Raw genomic sequence first — 21,438 nt, forward strand, 5'->3', positions numbered from 1 at the left:
CAAGAAGATTGGTTTTAAATACAGCAAAAACAGACACATTGCATTTGGCAGCTGGTGATGTATTAAGACCATTAAGTTTGAGTGGGATAGAGATGCTTCCGAAAAACGAAGTGAGGTCTTTGGGAATTGTTTCGGACTCTAGCCTAAGTATGGAAAAACATTATATCTGTTCGGAACATCTAATGCAAGATCAAAATGCTTAGGTAGATTAAGCCATTTCTGGATTTGCCAATTTTGAAATCGACTATTGTAATACACTCTATTTAGGGCTGCCCTTGAAATTGACCCGCAGGTTGCAGCTAATACAAAATACTGCTGCGCGTATTGTCACAGATAGCCCTCAAGGAGCCATCTGCAGGTTGTCTGTGACTGAACCATGTCAATTTAAATGCCTGTTGTCAGTCTATGCCTTCCACATTTGAATGGAAGATTAAAATGGCATAAAGCAGGCAGGAATGTATGTTCTGCAAATAAATATCTATTGCAGATTCCTGCAGCTAAAGCTTTTTGCTATCTGTAGCTGCAAAATAGATCCTTCTTGTTCGGGTACTCCTAGTCGTTGGAATGCCCTTCCTCATGTTTGAGGATCTATTGAGTTTTCGGAAACAGTTGAAAGCATGGCTAATGACAACTGTTCCTGGCTATTAACTTGTGTGAGGAAATGGGGATTTAAGCTGTTGTCTATTTTATCTTGTATGCAAATGGATTATTGTGATTGTTTTATTAATGTTGTACATTGCTTGGAGAGAGTTTTGTCAATGAAGCAATTAAATGATGTTTAAATATTCCTTTTTTAAAGGACAGAAATTTTCAATAAAATATTTAATCAAATACACTGACATCTCTTTGATATTATGAAATCAAGTTTGTGTCTAAATGAGAGAGGTACTGGTATGAAAGTTGCCATTTTTTAAGCCTGTGTTTCAAAGGAAAAGACGACTTAAGAGATTGCTTTGTGTGTCTTTATTTATTACTAAAGCTGATAAATCTCCCCCATCTCGGAGAACTCCAGGCAATATACAATAAATGAAAAACACATTATAAATACCCCCCAAAAATGAAACACACAAACTAAAAACATCTCTCAAAACAACTGGCTCTAGGGTTTGTGGGACCCCCTTCCCCAATATGAGGTTGAAGTGGAGGGGAGGTCCCACCAGGAGATTGTGGAATGTGTTTTGTTTTTTTTTGGGGGGGGGGGGGGGTTCTCGCCATACCTGCTAATACCTCCTTGCCTTCATGGTGAGCAGCTGTACACCAAGCATAGGATACAAAGCAGGGGAAGAGCAATGGCAGCCATGAGGAAGGGGAATGCAGCCTAATGATGTAATGCTGAGGCTACCAAAGCAGTACATGGCCTAAGGAAGTGGTATCATTTAGGGAGAGAGGCCCTTCCCATCATCACCAGATTTTTCAGGACATGTAGGAGGGGAGCATGGGGATTCTGAGAGGGGTAGGGTTCTTTATTCTTGTTAGGTGTCAAGATCTCTGAAGTGGGGGGGGGGGGGTACATTGTACGAGGAGTGGTACAGGACTGCAAGGCTGGATGCTAAGCAGAACTAGGGCCGGTCTTGCCAGCCCCCCTTCCCTCAGGTTGAGCCCTTGGGTGCTGGGGGCAATTGGTCTCTACAGCAGCAGTACATCATGGTGAGGCTGGAGCAAGACATGGACACAGAGTGCAGGCATGGTTAAATACTGGCCAGGACCTGAAACTAGACAAGACACTGACTGACTGAGGCAAGGCAATGACAGGAAACAGGTACAGACAAGGGCTAGGCAAGAATACAAGGACTGGGCAGGGCACAATAAACACAGACCAGGACAAGACTAACCAGGCAGATTAGGGCAGGATTTAAGGCAGACTAGGGTAACAGAGAACATATAAGTCTGAAGGCAACAAGGCGAGAGGCCTGGAGGCCACAAGGTAAGGCATAGTATAGGTCACAGATCAAGATACTAGATTTAGGAAGGCCCATAGATGGCAAGACAAGGATCAAGAAGGTCTGTAGGCCACAAGGCAAGGAGCTAGCAAGCTTGTAGGGCATAAGGCCAGTAAACAGTGGCCAGGTCAGAGAGCCAAGAGTGACTCCTTGAGAAGGCACCAGTGTATACTGGTGATGCAAGGTCATGGAGGGCTGGAGTCTGGGTGTGGTGCAGACAGGGAGGAGGAGCTTGGCAAGGCAGGTGGCTAAGCTTGCTGAGGACTCCTGGATGCTAGGAGGCTGTACCACAGGCAAAGTCAGGCCAGCAGTGAGGAGATGGCTTGGGTCATCTGGAACAGACCTCGCTGGAGGCATCAGAGTTGGTTAATGAGGCTGCATGGAAGACAAAATCGTAACGGGTTACAATTGGGCCTTTTTAGATGTTCATAATTTGTACTATAGGTGTATCTTTTTCCAGCTCGCTGAGGGTACTTGAAATCAGTGTATCTGATAGTGCTGGGTACTCTTTCTTTCAGTTCAACTATACAGCTTGTAATGTTATAACTTTAGCTTTTTCTGTAATTTGTATTTACTCAGAAATAAAGTATTTGCCCATTGTTCTGTACCAAGAAGCTGTACCTTTGATTTTAGCAGTTCAGCACAGCCCTGGATGCTCAGCCACAGCCCCAGCTCTCCCCCTCTAGGGGAATTGAGAGCTTTGATCTTCTCCGCCCCCGGCCCGTGCAGTCCCTCCATTGTAGTCTAGTAATGAATCACATTTTTTATTTCCCCGAACTTTCCCAACAGTCCCAGCCCACACATTTCACCCTGCCCCCCCCCCCATAGCATCCTCCCCCCCCCCCCACCACCACTGCTTCAGCATTCGCATTCCTCAGCCTTCAGATACTCGCCCCCTCCCCCCATCAGTAGTTCTCACCGCTGCTGATCGTTGGGTGGGAAGAAGAAGACGGTGGTGGGTGAATGTAGGTTTTTGAAGAAATAAAGGTCTGTGAGGAGTACCGGCCTGAAGAATCTACCACTTTACTTTCTTGTTTGCATTAACAGTGGAAAATTGATGATAAACCTGTGAAAATTGACAAGTGGGATGGATCCGCTGTGAAAAATTCCTTGGACGACTCTGCCAAAAAGGTACATTGCTTCCATAATGATAATAGGTTATATATGGGCTGCTCTGTACAAATCCTTCTTTAAAGGGAGAACTGCTCTGAACACAGGCTGTAATCATACGAGTTGTGGAAAGCAAGTATGAAATAAGTCTGGAGTCAAATGGAACTCTGTTTTCCATTTTTAAGATTTAATGCTACACTTTAATATGCAACATAGCTAGAGCAGTCTAACAGTGATACCATTGATATGCTCGTGCCAGTAGTAATGCATTGCAATATCTGCATTTCCTCTGCATGCAGGCAGGCCAATCCCCCACTAGTGGGTTATTTATTTTATTTAAAATCTTTTTTATACCATCGCAAAGGTTTACATGCAAGCACATAAATTAATGTAGGTGGATGCGTACTATAGTACATTCTAACAGGTGCCACAAAAGGTTCAGTTACAATAAATCGTTAAAGACAATCAATTGTTTAGTGAAGTAGGTCATGACCAGGTATACCTGTAAGGTACTGTTCACGGGTAAAATTCATATTCATAGTGTTTACAATTACGTTTGTTGTGATATAGAGTTCATAGACTATTATAATGCACATTCTTAGAATAGTGCTGTGCGCTGGTGCTCTTCTGCCTTTTCCTGTATATTTTCTATTCTCTAGTCTCCAGTCTCTTTATAAAATGCTTGCTTAAAAAGCCATGTTTTTAAACTTTTCTTAAAGGTTTTGAGATCTCTTTGTAATCTGATCTTACTCTTTCTTCTCCATCTGCTGGCAGAGGAGTAAGAAGCTGAAGTCATGGAGATATAGTTCTGCCCCAGTATCAGCCCGCCAATATTCTCAGTCTCCATGAGATGGTGGACATGCATTTCCCTATTGGGGATAGGAGGAATAGAAGAAAATGGAAGATCGGGCCGATTAATTAGCACCGCTGTCTTCATTGGGTCCCTCCCTCAATTGAGAGCCTTAGTCCAGAAGCCCTTTCTGGCATGAACTAAAAAAAAAAAAATCAGTTGCCGGCTAAGAGAGGCTTTCACTCTCTTCCCCCTGTAGCCGGGAAAACGTTTACCTGAGGGCTGAGCTCAGGTAAAAGTTTTCATCTCAAAAAAAAAAAAAAAAAGAGTGCAGTTAGTGAGGCTTCTTCCTACCAGGCCTTTCTCTGGGGAGTTTTGCAAGTGAGAAGGCAGCTCAGGCACGGCAGGTTGAGCAGCCTTTTGGCTAGGCCCCACTGTCGGGCTTCAATCCCGGGCCATGTGGTCGGCCGTGGCAGTTCCTTCACATTTTTGTGTGTGACGTCAGCGCGCACCTTTGCATCTTCTCATGCACCTAAATCAGCGTTCCCACTATAAGCATACTCTGTGCGTGTAGTTAAGCGTGTCGCTGAGCGCATTTTGCATACGTGTATCTGCGCGCACATTTCAGCATGTTTTGTTTTCCTAAACTCATAACTGTGCACGTATGTACCTGCTGCTGCGTGCCTATTGAGCACATACGAACCATGGTGCCAAAAAAATCAAAGTGCTTAGCTATTTGTGCTGCATGCTAGGCAAGGACCATACAGCCAGAGCTCTCTACAAGCCTGGGTCAGCGCTGCCTGGATGTGCGAGGAGATTTGCCTCCTTTAGATTTTGCTGACAATTGTCCATAAACTTTGTCTTGGATGTCTCCTTCTTCGGTTGATCCACTGGCTGAGTCATCTTCAGGGGAGACTCTCCCTCAGGACATCAGGTTCAGGCCTGTGGGGCCTGGTACGGAGCTATCTTCTTTTTCCTGGGTGGAATTCTTCCAGAGATTAGACTTTTTTTTTTTTTTCAATTTACACACCAAGAAAACAATCTTGTGTAGAAAGCATTTTACAATAAACAAATATCCATTTGTGAAAACAATCATATTACTCCCCTAAACATTAAACATATATGAAAACATAGATATTACTCCCGTAATCATTATGCTTTTCAAGTCCTCTTTATGGGGGGGGGGGGGGGAGTGATTCTTTACACAACCTTAAGAAATTACCAATTATACTTCAGTGAAAATGACAGGGCCTTATTCGGGATATACATTTTCTAACAGATCAGCTGTAGACGCTCGGTACTTTTAGCCTACCTACAGGGGAGATGACGCTGCTCTATAATTTCTTTGCATTCCTCCAGATGCCTTTATGATATCTCCATGCAACTCCTCAAAGAAGAGGGTAACCGTGGACGCTACATTGAGAACTGTTAGGTCTGAAGGCCGTAATTCCTGTTCCTGAATTGCAGCAAAAATCAGGCCCCTATTCCATCTATATTGTCATATCCAAGAAAGAGGGTTCTCCTAGGACAAGCAAGATGGTAGTCCTTACACACGGGTGCCATCATCAGATGAAGCCCGGCATGGAAAACTTATGTCAAAGTTTGTTTGACTAGGCACACTGAGAATGCCCTAATCCACACGGGGTCCCTCTTTCGTGGAGCTTTCGCATCGTGGTTACTGAGCTCGTGTTAAAATCTTCCTTTAAGGTTTTGGAAAACTTTAACTGATTATTTTTTCCCCTTCGGTGTCTTTGCGCAGTCTTTCCGATCGCAGGTCCCTCCCAGTCACAGCTACCCCACAGCAGCAAGTCCTCTTCCTGTCGCTGATATGTTAGGGCCTGGAGGGCGGAAAACATGAGGTGCACTCCACCCTCAATGTTTTTGAGATTGCAGCGGGAATCGGCGCCTGCAGAATGGCATGGCTGCGAGCCTCAGATCTCCGACTGGGGGTACAAGAAAAACTCACTGACCTGCCGTGCACAGGGGAGAATCTCTTTGGAGATAAGTTGAGGGACACGGGTGGCCCAATTGCGCGATCACTATGAGACCCTCCAACAGCCAGCACTTCAGACACACCCTCCTCAGCCAGGAGGTCAGCAAGGCGCTCTGAGGAAGTATTTCTACCGCCAGAGGAAGTACTATCCTCTAGCCCCTCACTCCCGTTCCCAGAGGGTGAGCTCACAGTTGTCCCAGACAGCAGCGGTTTCCTAAGCCCCCAACCGGCACTCTAGCCAAATCCTGGGACCGGGTATTGATTGGATCTTAGGGAGCATCAGCCAGTCACCCGTACCCGAAATGCTGGACCCCCTGATCTGGGGCGGGTACGGTTCTTTGCGAATTGATGGCCAAATGTAATCTTAGACCAAGGGGTTTTGTCCATTGTCCGCCAAGGGTATTGATTGAATCTACTGTGTCCTGCCAATTCCTCCTCCTTGCCTGTTTTGGGAGCCGGTAGTACATCAGGAGGTACTTTTTTTCAGGAGCTCTCCACCCTCTTAATGGCCAGAGCAGTCCAGCCTGTCCCACCAGTGCAAAGAGGGCAGGGATTCTACTTCCGGTACTTCCTGATTCCAAAGAGAACAGAAGGACTCCAACCCATCCTAGACCTGAGGGCCTTGAACACGTTTCTAAGAAAAGGAAAGCTCTAGATGGTTTCCCTGGGCATCCTGTTTCCCTTCCTGCAAAAAGGGGACTGGCTATTCTCCCTCAATTTAAAGGACATGTACACTCACATGGGGATCTTCACAAGTATCTCAGATTTGTGGTGGGAAAACAGCATTTCCAGTACAGTGTTGCCATTTGGGTTAGCGTCGGCTCCATGTGTCTTTACTAAATGTCTGGCAGAGGTGGGGGCACACCTGCGCAGATTGGGAGTGCATGTTTTCCCTTATATGGATGATTGGCTGGTCAAGAGAGTCTCTTGGGCATGGGCAGATCAGTCCTTGCACTTGATCATCTGTGTGCTGGAGTCATTGGGGTTCGTGATCTGAAGTCTCACCTCATCCAGTAACCTCAATTGGAGTTTATAGGAGCCCTGCTAGACACGGTTCACGCAAAGGCCTTTTTGCTGCACGTCAGGGCAGTTACCTTGGCATCCATAGCGGAGGTGATTCAACAGAGCCAGCAGGTTCAGTCTGGCGCATGTTGAAGCTGCTGGGCCATATGGCCGCAATCATCCATGTCACTCCCTTGGCACATTTGCACATGTGCAGAGCCCAATGGACCTTAAGGTCGCGGTGGCTCCAGGCCACCCAGAACCTTCAGGACTACATCCGCATCATGCCGTCCCTCTGGGACTCCTTGTCCTGGTGATGCGTCCTTTCCAATTTGGAGCAGGGAATATATTTCTAGAATCCCCCTACCCAAATTGTCCTTACCACGGATGCGTCCACCCTGGGATGGGTTGCCCATGTAGAGGGGCTCCACACCCATGGTCTGTGGTCTGCTCAGGAAGTACAGTGTCAAATCATCTTCCTGGAGCTCTGGGCGATCAGGTACGTTCTGTGGACTTTCAGGAATCGGCTGTCCAACAAAAATGTCCTGATCCAGACAGACAACTAAGTTACCATGTGGTATGTCAACAAGCAGGGAGGTACAGGGTTGTACCTCCTGTGTCAGGACGTGACAGTAGGTTCAGCCAATCTGTCCTCTGGAATCTGTTGGAGGTGTAGAACCCAACTCTCCCTACCTAGGGCCCGTTGTTTGGGTTCAGGCTGACTCCCCTTCTGCTACCAACAGCACTGTGGTGGTTGTGCCCGTTGGCACCTGGTTGGTGCTTATTTATCCCCTTTTGTGTTGGGAGCAGCCTGTAGCTAGGGATTCACCCATGTCTGAGGACTACCATCCTGCTTGTCCTAGGAGAAAGCAGAGTTGCTCACCTGTAACATCTGTTCTCCTAAGACAGCAGGATGTTGGTCATCATGAAATCTGCCCGCCACCCCGCAGAGTTGGATTTCTCCTGTTTATCATATTTTATCATAATTCTATGTTACGAGACTGAAGAAGGATCCCGCGTGGATTAGAGCATGCTCAGTATGCCTAGTCAAAATTCCAGAAACTTTGAAATAAGTTTTCCGTGCCAGGCTCAATCTAATGTCACCCATGTGTGCAGACTAACATTCTGCTATTCTAGTAGAACACCTGTTACAGGTAAGCAACTCTGCTGACCTTTTGACCCATCCTGAATTTCAAAGGAGTAATAGTCCTTTGCAGATCACTCATTTTCCAAATGGAAACTGTACACTCCATCATAATGGCAGTACAATCAGGGGAATACCTCACATCTCTGGATCTAATGGAGGCATGTCTGTATATTTCCATTTATCTGGAACATCAACTGTTCCTATGGTTTGCCATTCTTGGTCGCCATTACCAGTTTCAGGCCTTGCCCTTCAAGTTGGCCACTGTGTCCAGGACTTTTCTCCAAGGTCATGGTGGTGGTAGCGGCGTTCTTTCACAAGGACGGCATTCTGGTGCATTCGTATATGGACAATTGGTTGATTCGTGCCAAGAGCACGGAAAACAAGTCTCCAGGCTTCTTCCAAGGTAGTCTCCTTACTACAAGAGCTAGACTGGGTGGTGAACTTAGCCAAGAGCAACTTACAGCCGTTTCAGGTGCTAGAGAATCTCTGCGTTCGCTTCAATACAAAGCAGAGCAGAGTATTTCTGCCGGAGTGTTGAATTCAAAAGTTGATTGCTCAAGTTTGCACTCTAAGCACTGCTCGCCCAACAGTGAAGTCTTATTTACAGGTCCTGGGTTTGATGGTGGCCACATTGGAAGTAGTTTCCTGGGCAGGAGCTCATGCGCGACCTCTTCAATGTGAATTGCTTTCCCTTTGGAACCCGCAGTCGCAGGACTACGTGGTAAGACTTCTCCTGCAATTGGAGGTGAGTGCCCAGTTGCAGTTGTGGTTGCAGGTAGATCATCTCAGGAAGGGAGTTTCCTTGGAAACGCCGGATTGGTTAGTGCTCACAACAGATGTGAGTCTCCTGGGTTGGGGGGCTCACTGTCGGGAGTTAATGGTGCAAGGTCGCTCGAATGCTGAGGAATGGCAATGGAGCATCAACCATTTGGAAGCTTGGGCAGTTCGTCTGGCGTGCTTGCAGTTCGCTGAGCACCTGGAGGCTCAGGAAGTCTGGATAATGTCAGACAATGCGACGACTGTGGCCTACATTAATCATTAGGGTGGAACGAAGAGTCTGCAGATACATAAAGAGATAGATGTGCTCACGGTTTGGGCAGAGCAATATCTGCTAGGAATATCTATGTCCCTCATTGCCGGAAAGGACAGTGTCTTGAAACGACTTTCTCAGCAGGAGGAACTTGGACTCAGGAAAGTGGGAGCTAGCAGACGAAGCCTTTCAGCTCATTGTGGAGCATTGGAGCTGACCGTAACTAGACTTGCTGGCAGCCTTCGACAATGCAAAAGTTCTGTGGTTTTTTAAGTTGCAGATGGGACCCGAAACCTCTGGGCATAGATGCTCTCATTCAGGTGTGGCCGAGGCGCAGCCTGCTGTATGCCTTTCCGCCCTGGTCTCCGATAGGCAGGATAGTTGGGAAGATTGCAAGTCAAGTCAGCACTATCCTTTTGGTGGCTCTGGATTGGCCATGGAGGCTGTGGTATGCTGATCTGAAGAGACTGCTGGAGGGAAGTCCCCCCAGGCTACTGCTACAGAATGATCTGTTGTGGCAGGGATCCATTCTACATGATGATCTGGGTCAATTTTGTCTTGCAATTTGGCCATTGAGAAGGCTAGATTGTTGAAATGTAGTTATTCGCCTGCCATGATTTCCACTTTGCTTCAGGCCAGGAAATTTTGTACATCTCTGGCTTATATTAGAATTTGGAGATTTTCAAGGCCTGGTGTACTGAGCAAGGTTCTCAGCCTCTCAAAGTGGATATTCCTTTAATTTTGGAATTCTTACGGAATAAAGGGCCAGATTTTCAAAAGGTTATGCGCGTAAATCCTCCGCATTTATACAGGCTGGGCCTACTTTCAAAAGGTGACCTGCTTGCAAAAAGGGGCGTAGCGGGGTCAGAGGCTCCTGGCACAGCGGCCATTTGCTGCTGTGCCGGGGATCGTGCGCCAGAGGCCGCAAGGAAAGACCATGCAGCGGCTGAAAGGTCGGACCTACCAAGAATTCCAGGACCAGATTAAAGTCCCACCGAGGTACTAGAAGCCGCAACAGAGGACGAAGATGTCTCAAGAACCGGGACACATCGGGATGAGAAGACAAATGCCCACCACTGACTCGTCCCCTATAACAATCAAAGGATGCCACTTGAAACTTCAAGATGTTAAGGGCCAGACCTTTACGAGATTTGGGGTAGATTTTAAGACCTGCGGAAGGAGGTGCGCGCGCTACCCAGCGCGCACACACGTACGCCCAATTTTATAACATGAGCGCGCATGTTCTAGAATTGGGGGTCGGCACGCGAGGGGTGCACCGAGCCGCGCTGTCTTCCCTGTTCCCTCCCTCCGCCCTTTTCCCCCTGCCTTTTTCTTCTTTGTTCTTTTATTTCAAAACTTACTTCAGCCCCAGGGTTCAAGTGGGGGTAGGGAAGTTCCTGTTGGTCGGAAGCAATGATTGTTAATCATTTTCAAGTTTAATCAGTTTGACCACAGTTTAGCTTTTCCAGCGGATACTGGTGGGCTGATGTCGGGCAGGACTATATATCCGTGATGTCAGCTTCATATTCCTTCTCCATCTGCTGGCAGAGGTACATAATCCACTGGTGGGGCTTGGCCTGCCCTCATTAGAGGAAAGGAAACTATTAGGTAAGTAGTAATTTCTCCTTACTTCATTTTTAATATCGCTGTGCTTTATTTTCATTCTGAGAAAGCAGCTTGAAGGAGTAAACTATAATTATTTCAGTAGGCTGATATAAAAGTAAGAGCTTTGCTGACCTGAAATGTCTCTCTACATGTTAGCTGCTTTGTATTGTATGTACAAATCTCAAACACATATTTTCTCTCAACATCAAGCAGGGCTGAATTAGCCAGGACATGTGGGTGATGTGCTAAAAGGACTCTTCTCGCTTTCGCTGTACTGGGTATCTGCAGGAGTTCTTGCATGAGCCCCTCAGACTTTTTGCATCTGAGCATCAGCTTGGACATGTACTCTGTCTCTCTGGTTTTCCTTTTTTTTTTTTTTTTTTTTAGTAATTTCAAATCTGAATACATTTCAATTACAAATAAAGACAATTAAGGAGTACTTAGAATAGCACAGTATATATTACCCTTATTAGGGTAAATATATATTCTTTACATTACAAAATACACAATTTGTTCATCTAAGGCTCCCTGTTGCCAAACTACAAAAGAGAGCAATGAAACCAAATAATATACTTTCAAAAGAAAACAATGGGCGTTTATGGAGTAAACATTTCTTACCCTACAACTAAGAAGATGATAGAATTTACTCAGTCTCTTGGTTCCATCGGCTCTCTAGGTACTTCTTTAATTGTTCAGGCTCATAATAAACAAATCTTATTCCATCCACTTTCATTATACACTGTATACCAAAAGTTCTGGCCTGATTAGCCAGCTATAAAAACTTTTTCCATTGTATTCATTTATTTTTATTTATTTAAAAACTTTTCTATACCGTCGCTAAGTTGTATACCATTGCAACGGTTTACAAATAGGCACATAACCTACATTTACTTACCGTAGGATATCGTACATTCTAACAGGTGCCAATAAAGTTCGGTTACAATTTCATAAATAAAATCATTATTTGAGTAATGTTGGTCAAGTCCAGGTATATTATTGAGTTAATATCGCTTTGAAATATTACTTCTTAAATGTAGGATTGAGTAAATTCATTCTCATCTGCATTACCCTGTACTTTCATTCTCTACCCTCCACACTCTTTAGTGAAAGCTTTTTTAAAGAGCCATGTTTTGAGATTATTCTGTAATCTGAGTTCGGGGGGCATCGTGTTCCATAGTATGGGCCCAGCCAATGTTAAAGCCCTTTCTCTCATTTGGGTTAATTTTGCTGACTTTACTGAAGGGATTGTTAGTAGTGCTTTGTTTGCTGAGCGGAGGTTTCTTTGTGGAACGTGTACTCGTAAGGCTGTGTTTAGCCAGTCTGCTTCTTTATCATATATTAGTTTGTGTATGGTACATAAGGCTTTGTATTTTATCCTGTATTCGATGGGTAACCAATGTAAGTCTGCTAGAGTTTGTTATATGGTCCCTCCTCTTTTTTCCCCGTTAGTATTCTGGCTGCAGTATTTTGAAGTATCTGGAGTGGTCTTATCGATGTGCTTGGGAGTCCTAGTAAGAGTGCGTTGCAGTAGTCAGTGCTAGAAAAGATAAGTGTTTGCAATACTGTTCTGAAGTGGGCAGGTGTGAGTAATGGTTTCAATCTTCTGAGGACCATAAGTTTTGCGTAGCCTTCTCTTACTTTTATAGATATGTGTTGCTTCAGGTTGATTTCTGGGTCCATTATTACTCCCAGATTCCTTACTTTTTCGGCTAGCTCAATTTTTTGGTTATTTCTTAGGGTTATCGGTGTTTGAATGATTTTAGTATGTTTTCTCTCAAGGTGAAGGAATTCAGTTTTGTCAATGTTGATAACCAGTTCCATCTGGTTTAGTAGTTTAATTATGTCTAGGTACATGTTAGCTAGACTTAATGTTTTTTCAATTGTGTCGTCTATTGGTAGAATTAATTGAATGTCGTCTGCGTAAATGTAATGTATTATCCCTAGGCCTGCCAGCAGATGACATAAGGGTAGCATATATATGTTAAAGAGGGTAGCAGACAGCGCTGAACCCTGAGGTACTCCTGTTTCAAGTTTAAATTTTTCTGATAATGTGTTTTTTATCTGGACTTGAAAGGATCTGAACCAGTTTATTGTTTTGTCACAAAATCCAATTTCTTAAAGTCTCTTTTTAGTAGTATTTTGTGGTTTACTGTATCAAAGGCTGCAGATAAGTCGAGCATTATAAGGATGTAATGTTTATTGTTATCAAAACCTCTTAGTATGTTGTCTGTTAGTGAGAGAAGTAATGTCTCAGTGCTGTAGTGTTTTCGGAAGCCGTGTTGTGAAGGGTATAGTATGTTATTATTGTCTAGGTGTTCAGCTCCTTAGAGACATCAGGGTAAACTCATAATTTTTGCCCCAAATATAAACAGGATCTCTTACTTAAAAATAATTTCAATACTTTATTTCTATTCTCTGAGAATTTGAATTTTACCAGTAAAGTTCCTTGCATTTCAATTTGAGAACTATAGGAAGTCTCTATTAATTCTGTAAGATTTAACGAAGTTTCATTTACTGAGAGATCTTCTGGCAGATTTTCAATTTGTTGCTCTTTTCTTCAGAAAAAAATATGCCTTCGTTATCGCCGGAAACATATCTAATGGTAATAATAATACTTCCTGAAAATAGTTCTTTAACTGTTCCTTTGGAGAAGTCATTTTACACTTGGGAAAGTTTAAAATTCTTAAGTTGTTATAACGTATAGAATTCTCAGTACGTTCCACTTTCTTCTCCAGCAGAGATTCTCCTTTACTTATTGAAGTTTGGACATTTTTTATGTGATTAATTTCTTCTTCCACTTTTAACAAATTCACAGAGTGCTGGTTTATTTCTGGAGTTAAATTATACATCACCTTCTGCATTTCTTTTATGTTTGTAGACATATTTACTATAGCATTTTGCATCGACATAATCACCTGCCATATCAGATCCGTAGTAACAACTTTTGGTTTCTCAGTTAATGCAAATGGTTGAAAAGTCATTACTTGCAATAGAGGTGTACCTTGAGTGTCCTGGATCCTTTGAGACTGAGTTTTCTTCATAACTGTTCCGGCTTCCATTTCGCCGGTCCCAGCTCGGACCTCACTGATGATTCCTTCCACTTGTGGGGAGGAGATGAAAGGACCTCCCGTTCTTTCTGAGGCCGCCATATTAACAGCTGCTCCCTCCCCGATAGGGCTCACGTCTAACGACGCCATCAGTCCTCGAAGCAATCCTGGGCCAGCAACTGGTTCGGCTTCTCCTGGTGGAGTAGGAGTTGTTGGGGCCCTGGGACTTAGAGTGGTATCTCCCAAGAGCAATTGCGCTTGCTCCACACCAGATTGCTCCGTTTGAGGCTGGAAACCCGTCAGCGTTGTATGAATGAGCACGGGTTTTACTGGGTTCAGAGCACCCTCTTACCCTGCCCTTACGTTTTGTATCTGGCATCTTTCAATATCCAAACAGGAAAAAGTATCAGAACAAACGCTTTAGGAGCTTCACACGCAGACTTCTCCCACGGAGGCCATCTTGGATCCGCCCCCTCTCTGGTTTTCTTTAAGTGGTATCTTCAGTTTTCTAACTTTTTTTTTTTTTTCTGCTTCCTTGCTGCCTTGGCAGCCCCACAAAGAGCTCTTTTCAGTTCTATTTTAAAAAAATATATTTTCTTCACAGAAAATGTCCAACACTAAAGTCCACCATCAGTGGCTTCAAGGATTGTGTGCATGGTAAGATGATGTCCATCACTGATGACCACAACATTTTGTTACCGGTGTCTAGAATCTGACCACAAATAATCCAGCTGTTTCCACTGTGGCCGGATATCTCTTTTCGCTCAAGTCTAGATCCTGGAAAATTTAGTAACTGTGTAAGTCTCTGAAGAGCCACAGCCATTCCTCTTCTCAGCAGAGCCTCCTCTAACTGTCTGGGTTAGAAGAGACTCTGCCAAGTTGAACAGGAGTCTGTCATCTAGATCCACTTTCCCAACCATCATTGTACCAAAGAAGCACTGAGCCTCTACACCAGCAATGCAGTCAACGCATGAAGTACTGGCACTGTCAATGCATCATTCACAGATACATCGGGTCTCAACGCAGATAATTCATCCTTCCTCAATGCCTCCGTGCATGGTTTGGCACCAGCAATGCATGAGGCCTTGCTGCTGCTGACACAGCTAGTCCTCAAATTGCCAGTCTTGGAGGATGGGATGTGCAGAATGAGAGATGCTCCACTTACCTCCTCCTATTTCAAGGGCAATTTCCCCATTGAGATTACTTGAGCATGGCCTTCATCTTGAGACACTGGATTCCATCTGCTCAGTGGTGCCATTAATTTCTAACCACCTTATGAGTCAAATATTGCAGACCCAGAGGGTTTTCAAGAAGAGACTATCTTGGTCTCTGGAGAGGATGTTCCACATAAATGTTTGGCCAGAGGACATGGCAGCCCTTGGACCAAGTGGCAGAGTTGGGAAGACTTTCTTTGCTGTCCTGGTGGCCAAGTACAAGGAGGAAACTCTTCAGCCTTTCCTCTCCAAAGTATTGGATTTGCTTCCTCTTCCATCCATCCCTCCTCCATCCTTTATTTCTGTACTCCTCCTGCCTTAAGATTCCTTCTTCACTTCCTTCTAAAATATCCTCTCTTCCTATTCCCCGATTCCTATTTCTCTAAAGCAGTGGTTCCCAACCCTGTCCTGGGGACCTCCCAGCCAGTCGGGTTTTCAATGAATATGCATGAGAGAATTTGCATGCACTGCCTCTATAACATACAAATTTTCTCTCATGCATATTCATTGCAGATATTCTGAAATCCCAACTGGATGGGAGGTCCCCAGGACAGAGTTGGGAACCACTGCTCCAAAGAACCAAATTAACTAGACACAGAAATTTCAGAAAATGACTTTAAATAAAGGGAAAAAAAATTAATTTGCTAAATTGTAAATAGATGCAAAATTATGCAAATTTGCTGCATTATTGCCACAGTATTTTGGAATATCTGTTGCAGAACTTGCCAACTCTTGCCACAAGAAACCAAGGTTTCTGGTCAGGGGGCACCTTGGTGCCATGGCAGCCTACCATGTTCAGGTAGAGAATAAACCTATTTCCAGTCATCCTTTAGAGCCAAAGTTTATGAAAAGCCTAAACCTCAGGTGGCCAAACCACCTGTTCCATGAGATCTTAATGTTCTTCTGGCACAGTTTATGAAGCCATCCTTCGAGTCACTGGAGTCGGCTTCTTTGAAGTTTCTTACGTGAGAAGTATTATTCCTTGTGGCAATCACATCAGGCAATGGTTCATTACTCTTTTATGTGCAGTCTTCACAGAAGTGCTGCTCTGGACCCACCTGAAGTTTCTGCCAAAAGTAGTGTTAGCTTTTTTCCATCAATAAGCAAGCTGAATTAGCCGTGCTCAGTGGGTGATGTTGCAGAACTGCCTCTTAAAGTCCTTTTAGTTTTTGTATACGGAGCATGCGCGGGTCTTCTGCACAACCAGCAGTTCCAGAACTCTCTTCAGTCTTTCTTCATCCATGCTTCGCACAGACGCAGGAGAGAGATCCTGTCTCTTTCTAGTCTTCAGAACTCTCATTTACAATGCTCTTAGTGAACAGAAAAACACTTTAGTGCGGAACATGACTTCCTGTGGACACGCAATGTCCATTACGGACAACCACAACTATTGCTACCTGTGCCTAGGCCCAGAACATGACCAGGCAAATTGTTGGGACTGCAGCCGCATGTCCCCAAGAGCTTAATGCCAGAGGGCCAACAAGATGGCTGGCTTCAGATTAGAGAGTGATCATTCAGCAGGTAGCTCCTCCTCTGGCAGTAACTGCAGCACTAACAGAGAAAAGGGGAAATCCTCTTACCTCCCCAAGTGCAAGAAACGTCTCCCAGCCCAACAAGCACCATGTAGAGTCTGAGGGGCCAACTTCTAGGCCAATGGCACCAGAAGCGATGATGCACCCTTCTCAAAGCGCCGGAGTGGTTAAAAAGCAGATGTTGAAACTAAATGTGTACTACGCATCTAAAGAGGCATCGTATGGCACGCCTCGAAAAACAGTGCACACAGGACACATGGTGCAAGGTGCATCCTCCATCACGACGCACGATGCTATTCCACATGCGCAAGGGGGCACCACACAAGATGACGCAAGTCACCACAAGATGCTAAAGGACACAAATTGGAAAACTAAACCAGAAAGCCAGGAGAGATTGGTGTCACATTATGCTAGACCACCATCATGGTCCAGTTCTTCACACTCGGATAGGCACAGGCCATACACAACACCAGAAAGGAGTTTGTCAGATGATATGTTGAAGGCAGTCTTTCCTCCAGCCAAACCATCTTTGGGCACCTAATCATCTTTTGGTCTGACTGTGTTTTTTTCCTTGCCTACCATGGTTTCCTAACCAATGGCATACACGATGTGGCAGCAGGGCTTTCACTTTCATAGCCCAGATCCGATTAGCTTGATTTATCCCTATTGCACTGCTACCAGGTTTGGAACCGGTCTATATTTTAATCCCTGAAAAAGATGCTCCTCCATTATCACTGGGGCACAGATCTCATCAAGCAGTTAATTTGTGGTGGTGTAATCCGCACTGAACAGATTTTTCCACGGAGTATAAGTAATCTTAAATAATAATAGAACGGATTACAGAGATTGTAAGGGTTTCTTTCTCAACCCTTTTTTCACAAGTGTGACACCTCCATATTTCCTCCAGCATATCCCATTCTTCCACTGACAAAAGTGATGTCAGGAGTGCCACCGCTCCCTTCAACATCATCTTCAGAAAGCCCTATCTCACCTTTTATCTGAGGAATTGCCTCCCCAGAGGGAACATTCACTGCCTTGCTTACCGCTGCCATTTTTTCCATTGGACGATTCCCCCGGGGAGCTCCACGGGACTATTGTCTGATTTTCTCCCCCCCCCCCCCCCCCCCCCCCTCCCCAGAAGACCCACCAGAGCGCACATCAACCCCGGAAGATTTAATACATTCCAGGTTCATTGAAAAGTTGGGTTCTGCACTTAAAATGGAAATGAGGAAGGAGCCAGATCCCCAAGCGAAGGTAATGGAACTCCTTAAGAATTTTGATATCCCAGAAGCTCTTTCAGCTGTACCATCTCACGATGTGATCCATTTTTGCACCAATTTTTATTTTGGTGTTCCTTGGCTCCTGTAGCTACATTAATTCAGGAGTATGGGTTTTGGGCCCTGTTTTTTTATGTTGATGATCTCAACTTGTTGCTTTTATTGATTTACACAACTCAGACTGATGGTCCCTTAACTCTTGTTCGATGGCAGTTGTGACTTGGCTATAAAAAACCACAAGTTTAAGTTTTTTTTTAATCCATCAAAAACAGAGGCAATGGATTAGCAGAACAAACTAGCCCCTTGAGATTTTTTTCAGAGTTAACGGGCATAAAGGTTTATCCTAAAAAAAATATGGTCATTTCTTCAAATTATCCATGAATCATCAAATTTCTACTGTGGTGAAAAATATTTTTATCTTCGTATGCTCGGACAGTTATGATATTGAAAATTAATCTTTTTTTTTTCCTTTGGCTTTTGCTAATTAGCAGTTTACTGGTGAGAAATCTGGTTGCCTGTCATGGCCATTAGGTTAGGCAGTGACTCCATTATGTTTGTGTGTTGTCTTATTTTTATATGGTTATTGTTTGTTTACCTGTTCTCTGCTGAGATTTGTGGATCAAGGGGCTACAAATTTTATAAATAGAAAGGATTTAGAAACATTGATTCGTTCATTAATCCTCACCAGATTGGAATATTGCAATGCCCTCTCTATGTGCTAATATAGAATTTGGCAGCTAAACTCTTATTCGGCACTAAGAAATTTCTCTGTTTCTTCTTTTCTAATTGAACTTCACTGGCTGCTTAGAAATTAGTCAGATTTTAAACTTTTGTGTCCAGCCTTTTAAAGCTCTGTCTTCAGGTGAACTGCAGTGTCTGCTTAATCGTTTATTCCTGTAACAGCCAGCTCATTTGTAATGCTCTGTGCAGCAAGACCTATTTATAGTTCCTTCTCCTGCTAGAGTATACTGACCCTTCAGCTCCTTTTTTATATGGAACAATATTCCATTAGTGATCAGAAAGGGGGAAAAAAAAAAGCTAAGGCTGCACATGCCCACTAGGGTACACTGAAAGCTTCTAGAAGCTTTGAGAACAATGTTCCGTGCCAGGCGCCATCTGATGATGTCACCCACGTGGGAGGACTGGCATCCTGCTGACCATTGGAGAACCAGCATCACAGGTAAGTTAACTTCACTTTCATCTGCCAAACCCCCAAAATAACCTTTGGCCGTACATTTTTATAAATCTTAAAGCCGCGAGGGCATTTAGCTCAATCTGTTTTGCCAGTCGGGTTTGCTTGCCTATTCAGGGGTGATGAGCCTGAAGACCCTTAGAGGAGCTAGGGAGGAAGTGTTCTGGCAAAACCAGCTATCTGAATGCATCAATATATTTTTCCCTTGTTGTCCTCTCTTCACCTTTTTTTGTCTAAAGCTGCTTAAGGAACCAATGGGAACCAGAAGCACCGGAGACTTCATTTACAATCAATAACACTGAGGAACAGTAGCAGTTTGGGGGACTCGGTAGATTCTGTTAGTTGTTAAATTGCAGATAAATGCAAATGCTTTGCCGACCTTGCCAGGGTACAGCTATCTAATCTGAAAAATGAATTAGTACAGCAAAATATTTGAGAGCATATAGATTGTTTGTTTATTACAGAGAAACGAAAAATGTATTTAAATTGGTTCTTTTGTTTTCTCATCAGGTTCTTCTGGAAAAGTACAAGTATGTGGAGAATTTCTGTCTGATTGATGGCCGCCTCTTCATTTGCACAGTCTCTTGCTTGTTTGCCATTGTTGCATTGGTTTGGGATTATCTGCACCCATTCCCAGAATCCAAACCCGTCCTTGCTTTCTGTGTCATATCATATCCTTTGCTGTAGTTAATTACATAATGCCAGTGTCTGGGCTTCTTTCTGAGAGAACTGAGCATAGGCCCTGTACATCCTTTGCAGTATTTAAATATTAAGGTTTAATTTCCCCAAATATATCGCAGAGTAAACTAGAAAATACTTAAAACAATTAGAAATGTCAGGGACTCGCCTATTATTACTGTGGATATATATATATATATATATACAAGGCTGATGTGCAGTAAGCCTCATTATGAAAGGATTTTGGGGAAACCCTGCATTCTCATTGGCTAAGGTTAGGTCATGCTGATGACTTCCTGGTATGTCGTCAATGGTTGGAATTCATTTCGCTCTTTTGGGCTACGTTACTTATACCGTGTATCGTTCCGCTGAGTACAGTGTATGGAAAGAATGGAGCATTTTAAGACGCTGGGCCAATTTTTGTGTCAAGTGGATCAGAACTTAGTGTGTAGGGCATGATCTGGATGTTTACCAGTACCACTTTTTTTTTTTAAAGGATTGTACCCCATATTTGGATTTTAATCATTTCAAACTTTAGGATAAGATTCTAAGTCCCCTGTTGAAGAGAAACTGAGAATAGGATGAAGAGTGGTTGATCATCAGTGAGCAATATGTATAAAGCAAAGCTTATTTTTATTTGATTTCCAAAACGAAGAACGAGCTTGGGCTACACATGGGACCATTTTATGCTTTCTCGGTTGCACTTGGTTGCTCAGCAGGGAAAATGCAGGTGCTGGAGGAAGGTTTAGTGAGATTTTTAAAATTTATTTTGCAAATTTGTAGCTCGCTAATCCACAGATCTTAGTGGGTAACGAGAATTACATAACACAGTAAGTTACAAACGGTACAAAAACTAATACAATGCCTAAATTAAACAAAAATGAAACTGCTTAAAATCTTAAGCACAAGAGCAAAACATTGCTCGTCATCAAACATAGTAAGGTACACTATGATCCCTGTAACTAGGTAGAGAAAGCGTTGGAGAAAAGAGACGTTTTCAGTGGTTCTGGGAGACTGGAAATACGAGAACGTGACTCAGCTAAGCAAATGGACTTGTGTTGGGATAATCAAAAATCTGCAATCTGTCTAGCGCAAATCACGAGGAGGACAGTGGAAAAGAGGGAACAAGGCCTTTAAGAGCTTCAGAAATCAGAGTAGGTATTTTGAATTGCATCTGCTGCTCTCTTGGGAGCCAGAGGAGTGCGGTGCATGTAACGAAGTGCCAGAGACCAGGCGAGCTGCTGAATTTTGGTTAAGTTATAGCATAAGAATTATATTTTTTTTTTGCAGGTCTGTATAGAATTACAGTAATTTAGTGAGTTTGTGATCAGTGTTTTGAGTTACCAGCTTAAAATCTGAGAGACTTAAGAATGGCTTAATGGAGCAATGGAAAAAAACCCCTCACCAAAGATTGAATATGGTGACGTAAAGAGAGCTTAGTCATTTACAATGCCCAAGTCTCTAGCTTCAGACATGATAGGAATAATAATACAATTAAATAGCCATCTATCTGGGAAATTGTCCAGCTCTGAATGAGAGAGTAATAAAATCTGTCTTATTAAAATTCAGGGCTAGATTGTTATCAGAAAGCCATCTGCTAATGTGAGAAAAGTAACTGGAAAGCTTATCAAATGCTGTACTAAGGGAAGTCGTGATGGGGGACGACGACGACTGTATGTTGTCTACAAACAGTTTAAAATGAATACCAAGCTAAGACAAAATAGTGCAGAGGTAACACAAATATTAAAAAGGACTGGGGAAAGCGATGAACCCTGAGGAACACCTGTGTCCAATGGTAATGAGCCAGAACTGGAACCCCCAACTTGGTGGGAGTGATTTGTGAGGAAAGGAAAAAACCACTGATAGACCGTAGATGTAATA

General features: G+C 43.7%; 1 protein-coding gene across 2 annotated transcripts in view; it reads left to right on the plus strand.

The window, feature by feature from the left end:
- The window catches only part of SPCS2 (signal peptidase complex subunit 2), a 41,680-nt gene that overhangs the window by 11,082 nt on the left and 9,160 nt on the right, over positions 1-21,438 (plus strand). For both annotated transcript variants that reach the window (XM_029602095.1, XM_029602096.1), the window contains exons 2-3: positions 2,988-3,071; positions 19,390-19,550. In XM_029602095.1, the coding sequence (XP_029457955.1) occupies positions 2,988-3,071; positions 19,390-19,550 (245 nt within the window). The remainder of the gene's footprint in view (positions 1-2,987; positions 3,072-19,389; positions 19,551-21,438) is intronic.

Source organism: Rhinatrema bivittatum, chromosome 5 (assembly GCF_901001135.1).
Source record: "Rhinatrema bivittatum chromosome 5, aRhiBiv1.1, whole genome shotgun sequence".
Classification (NCBI taxonomy): Eukaryota; Metazoa; Chordata; class Amphibia; order Gymnophiona; family Rhinatrematidae; genus Rhinatrema; species Rhinatrema bivittatum.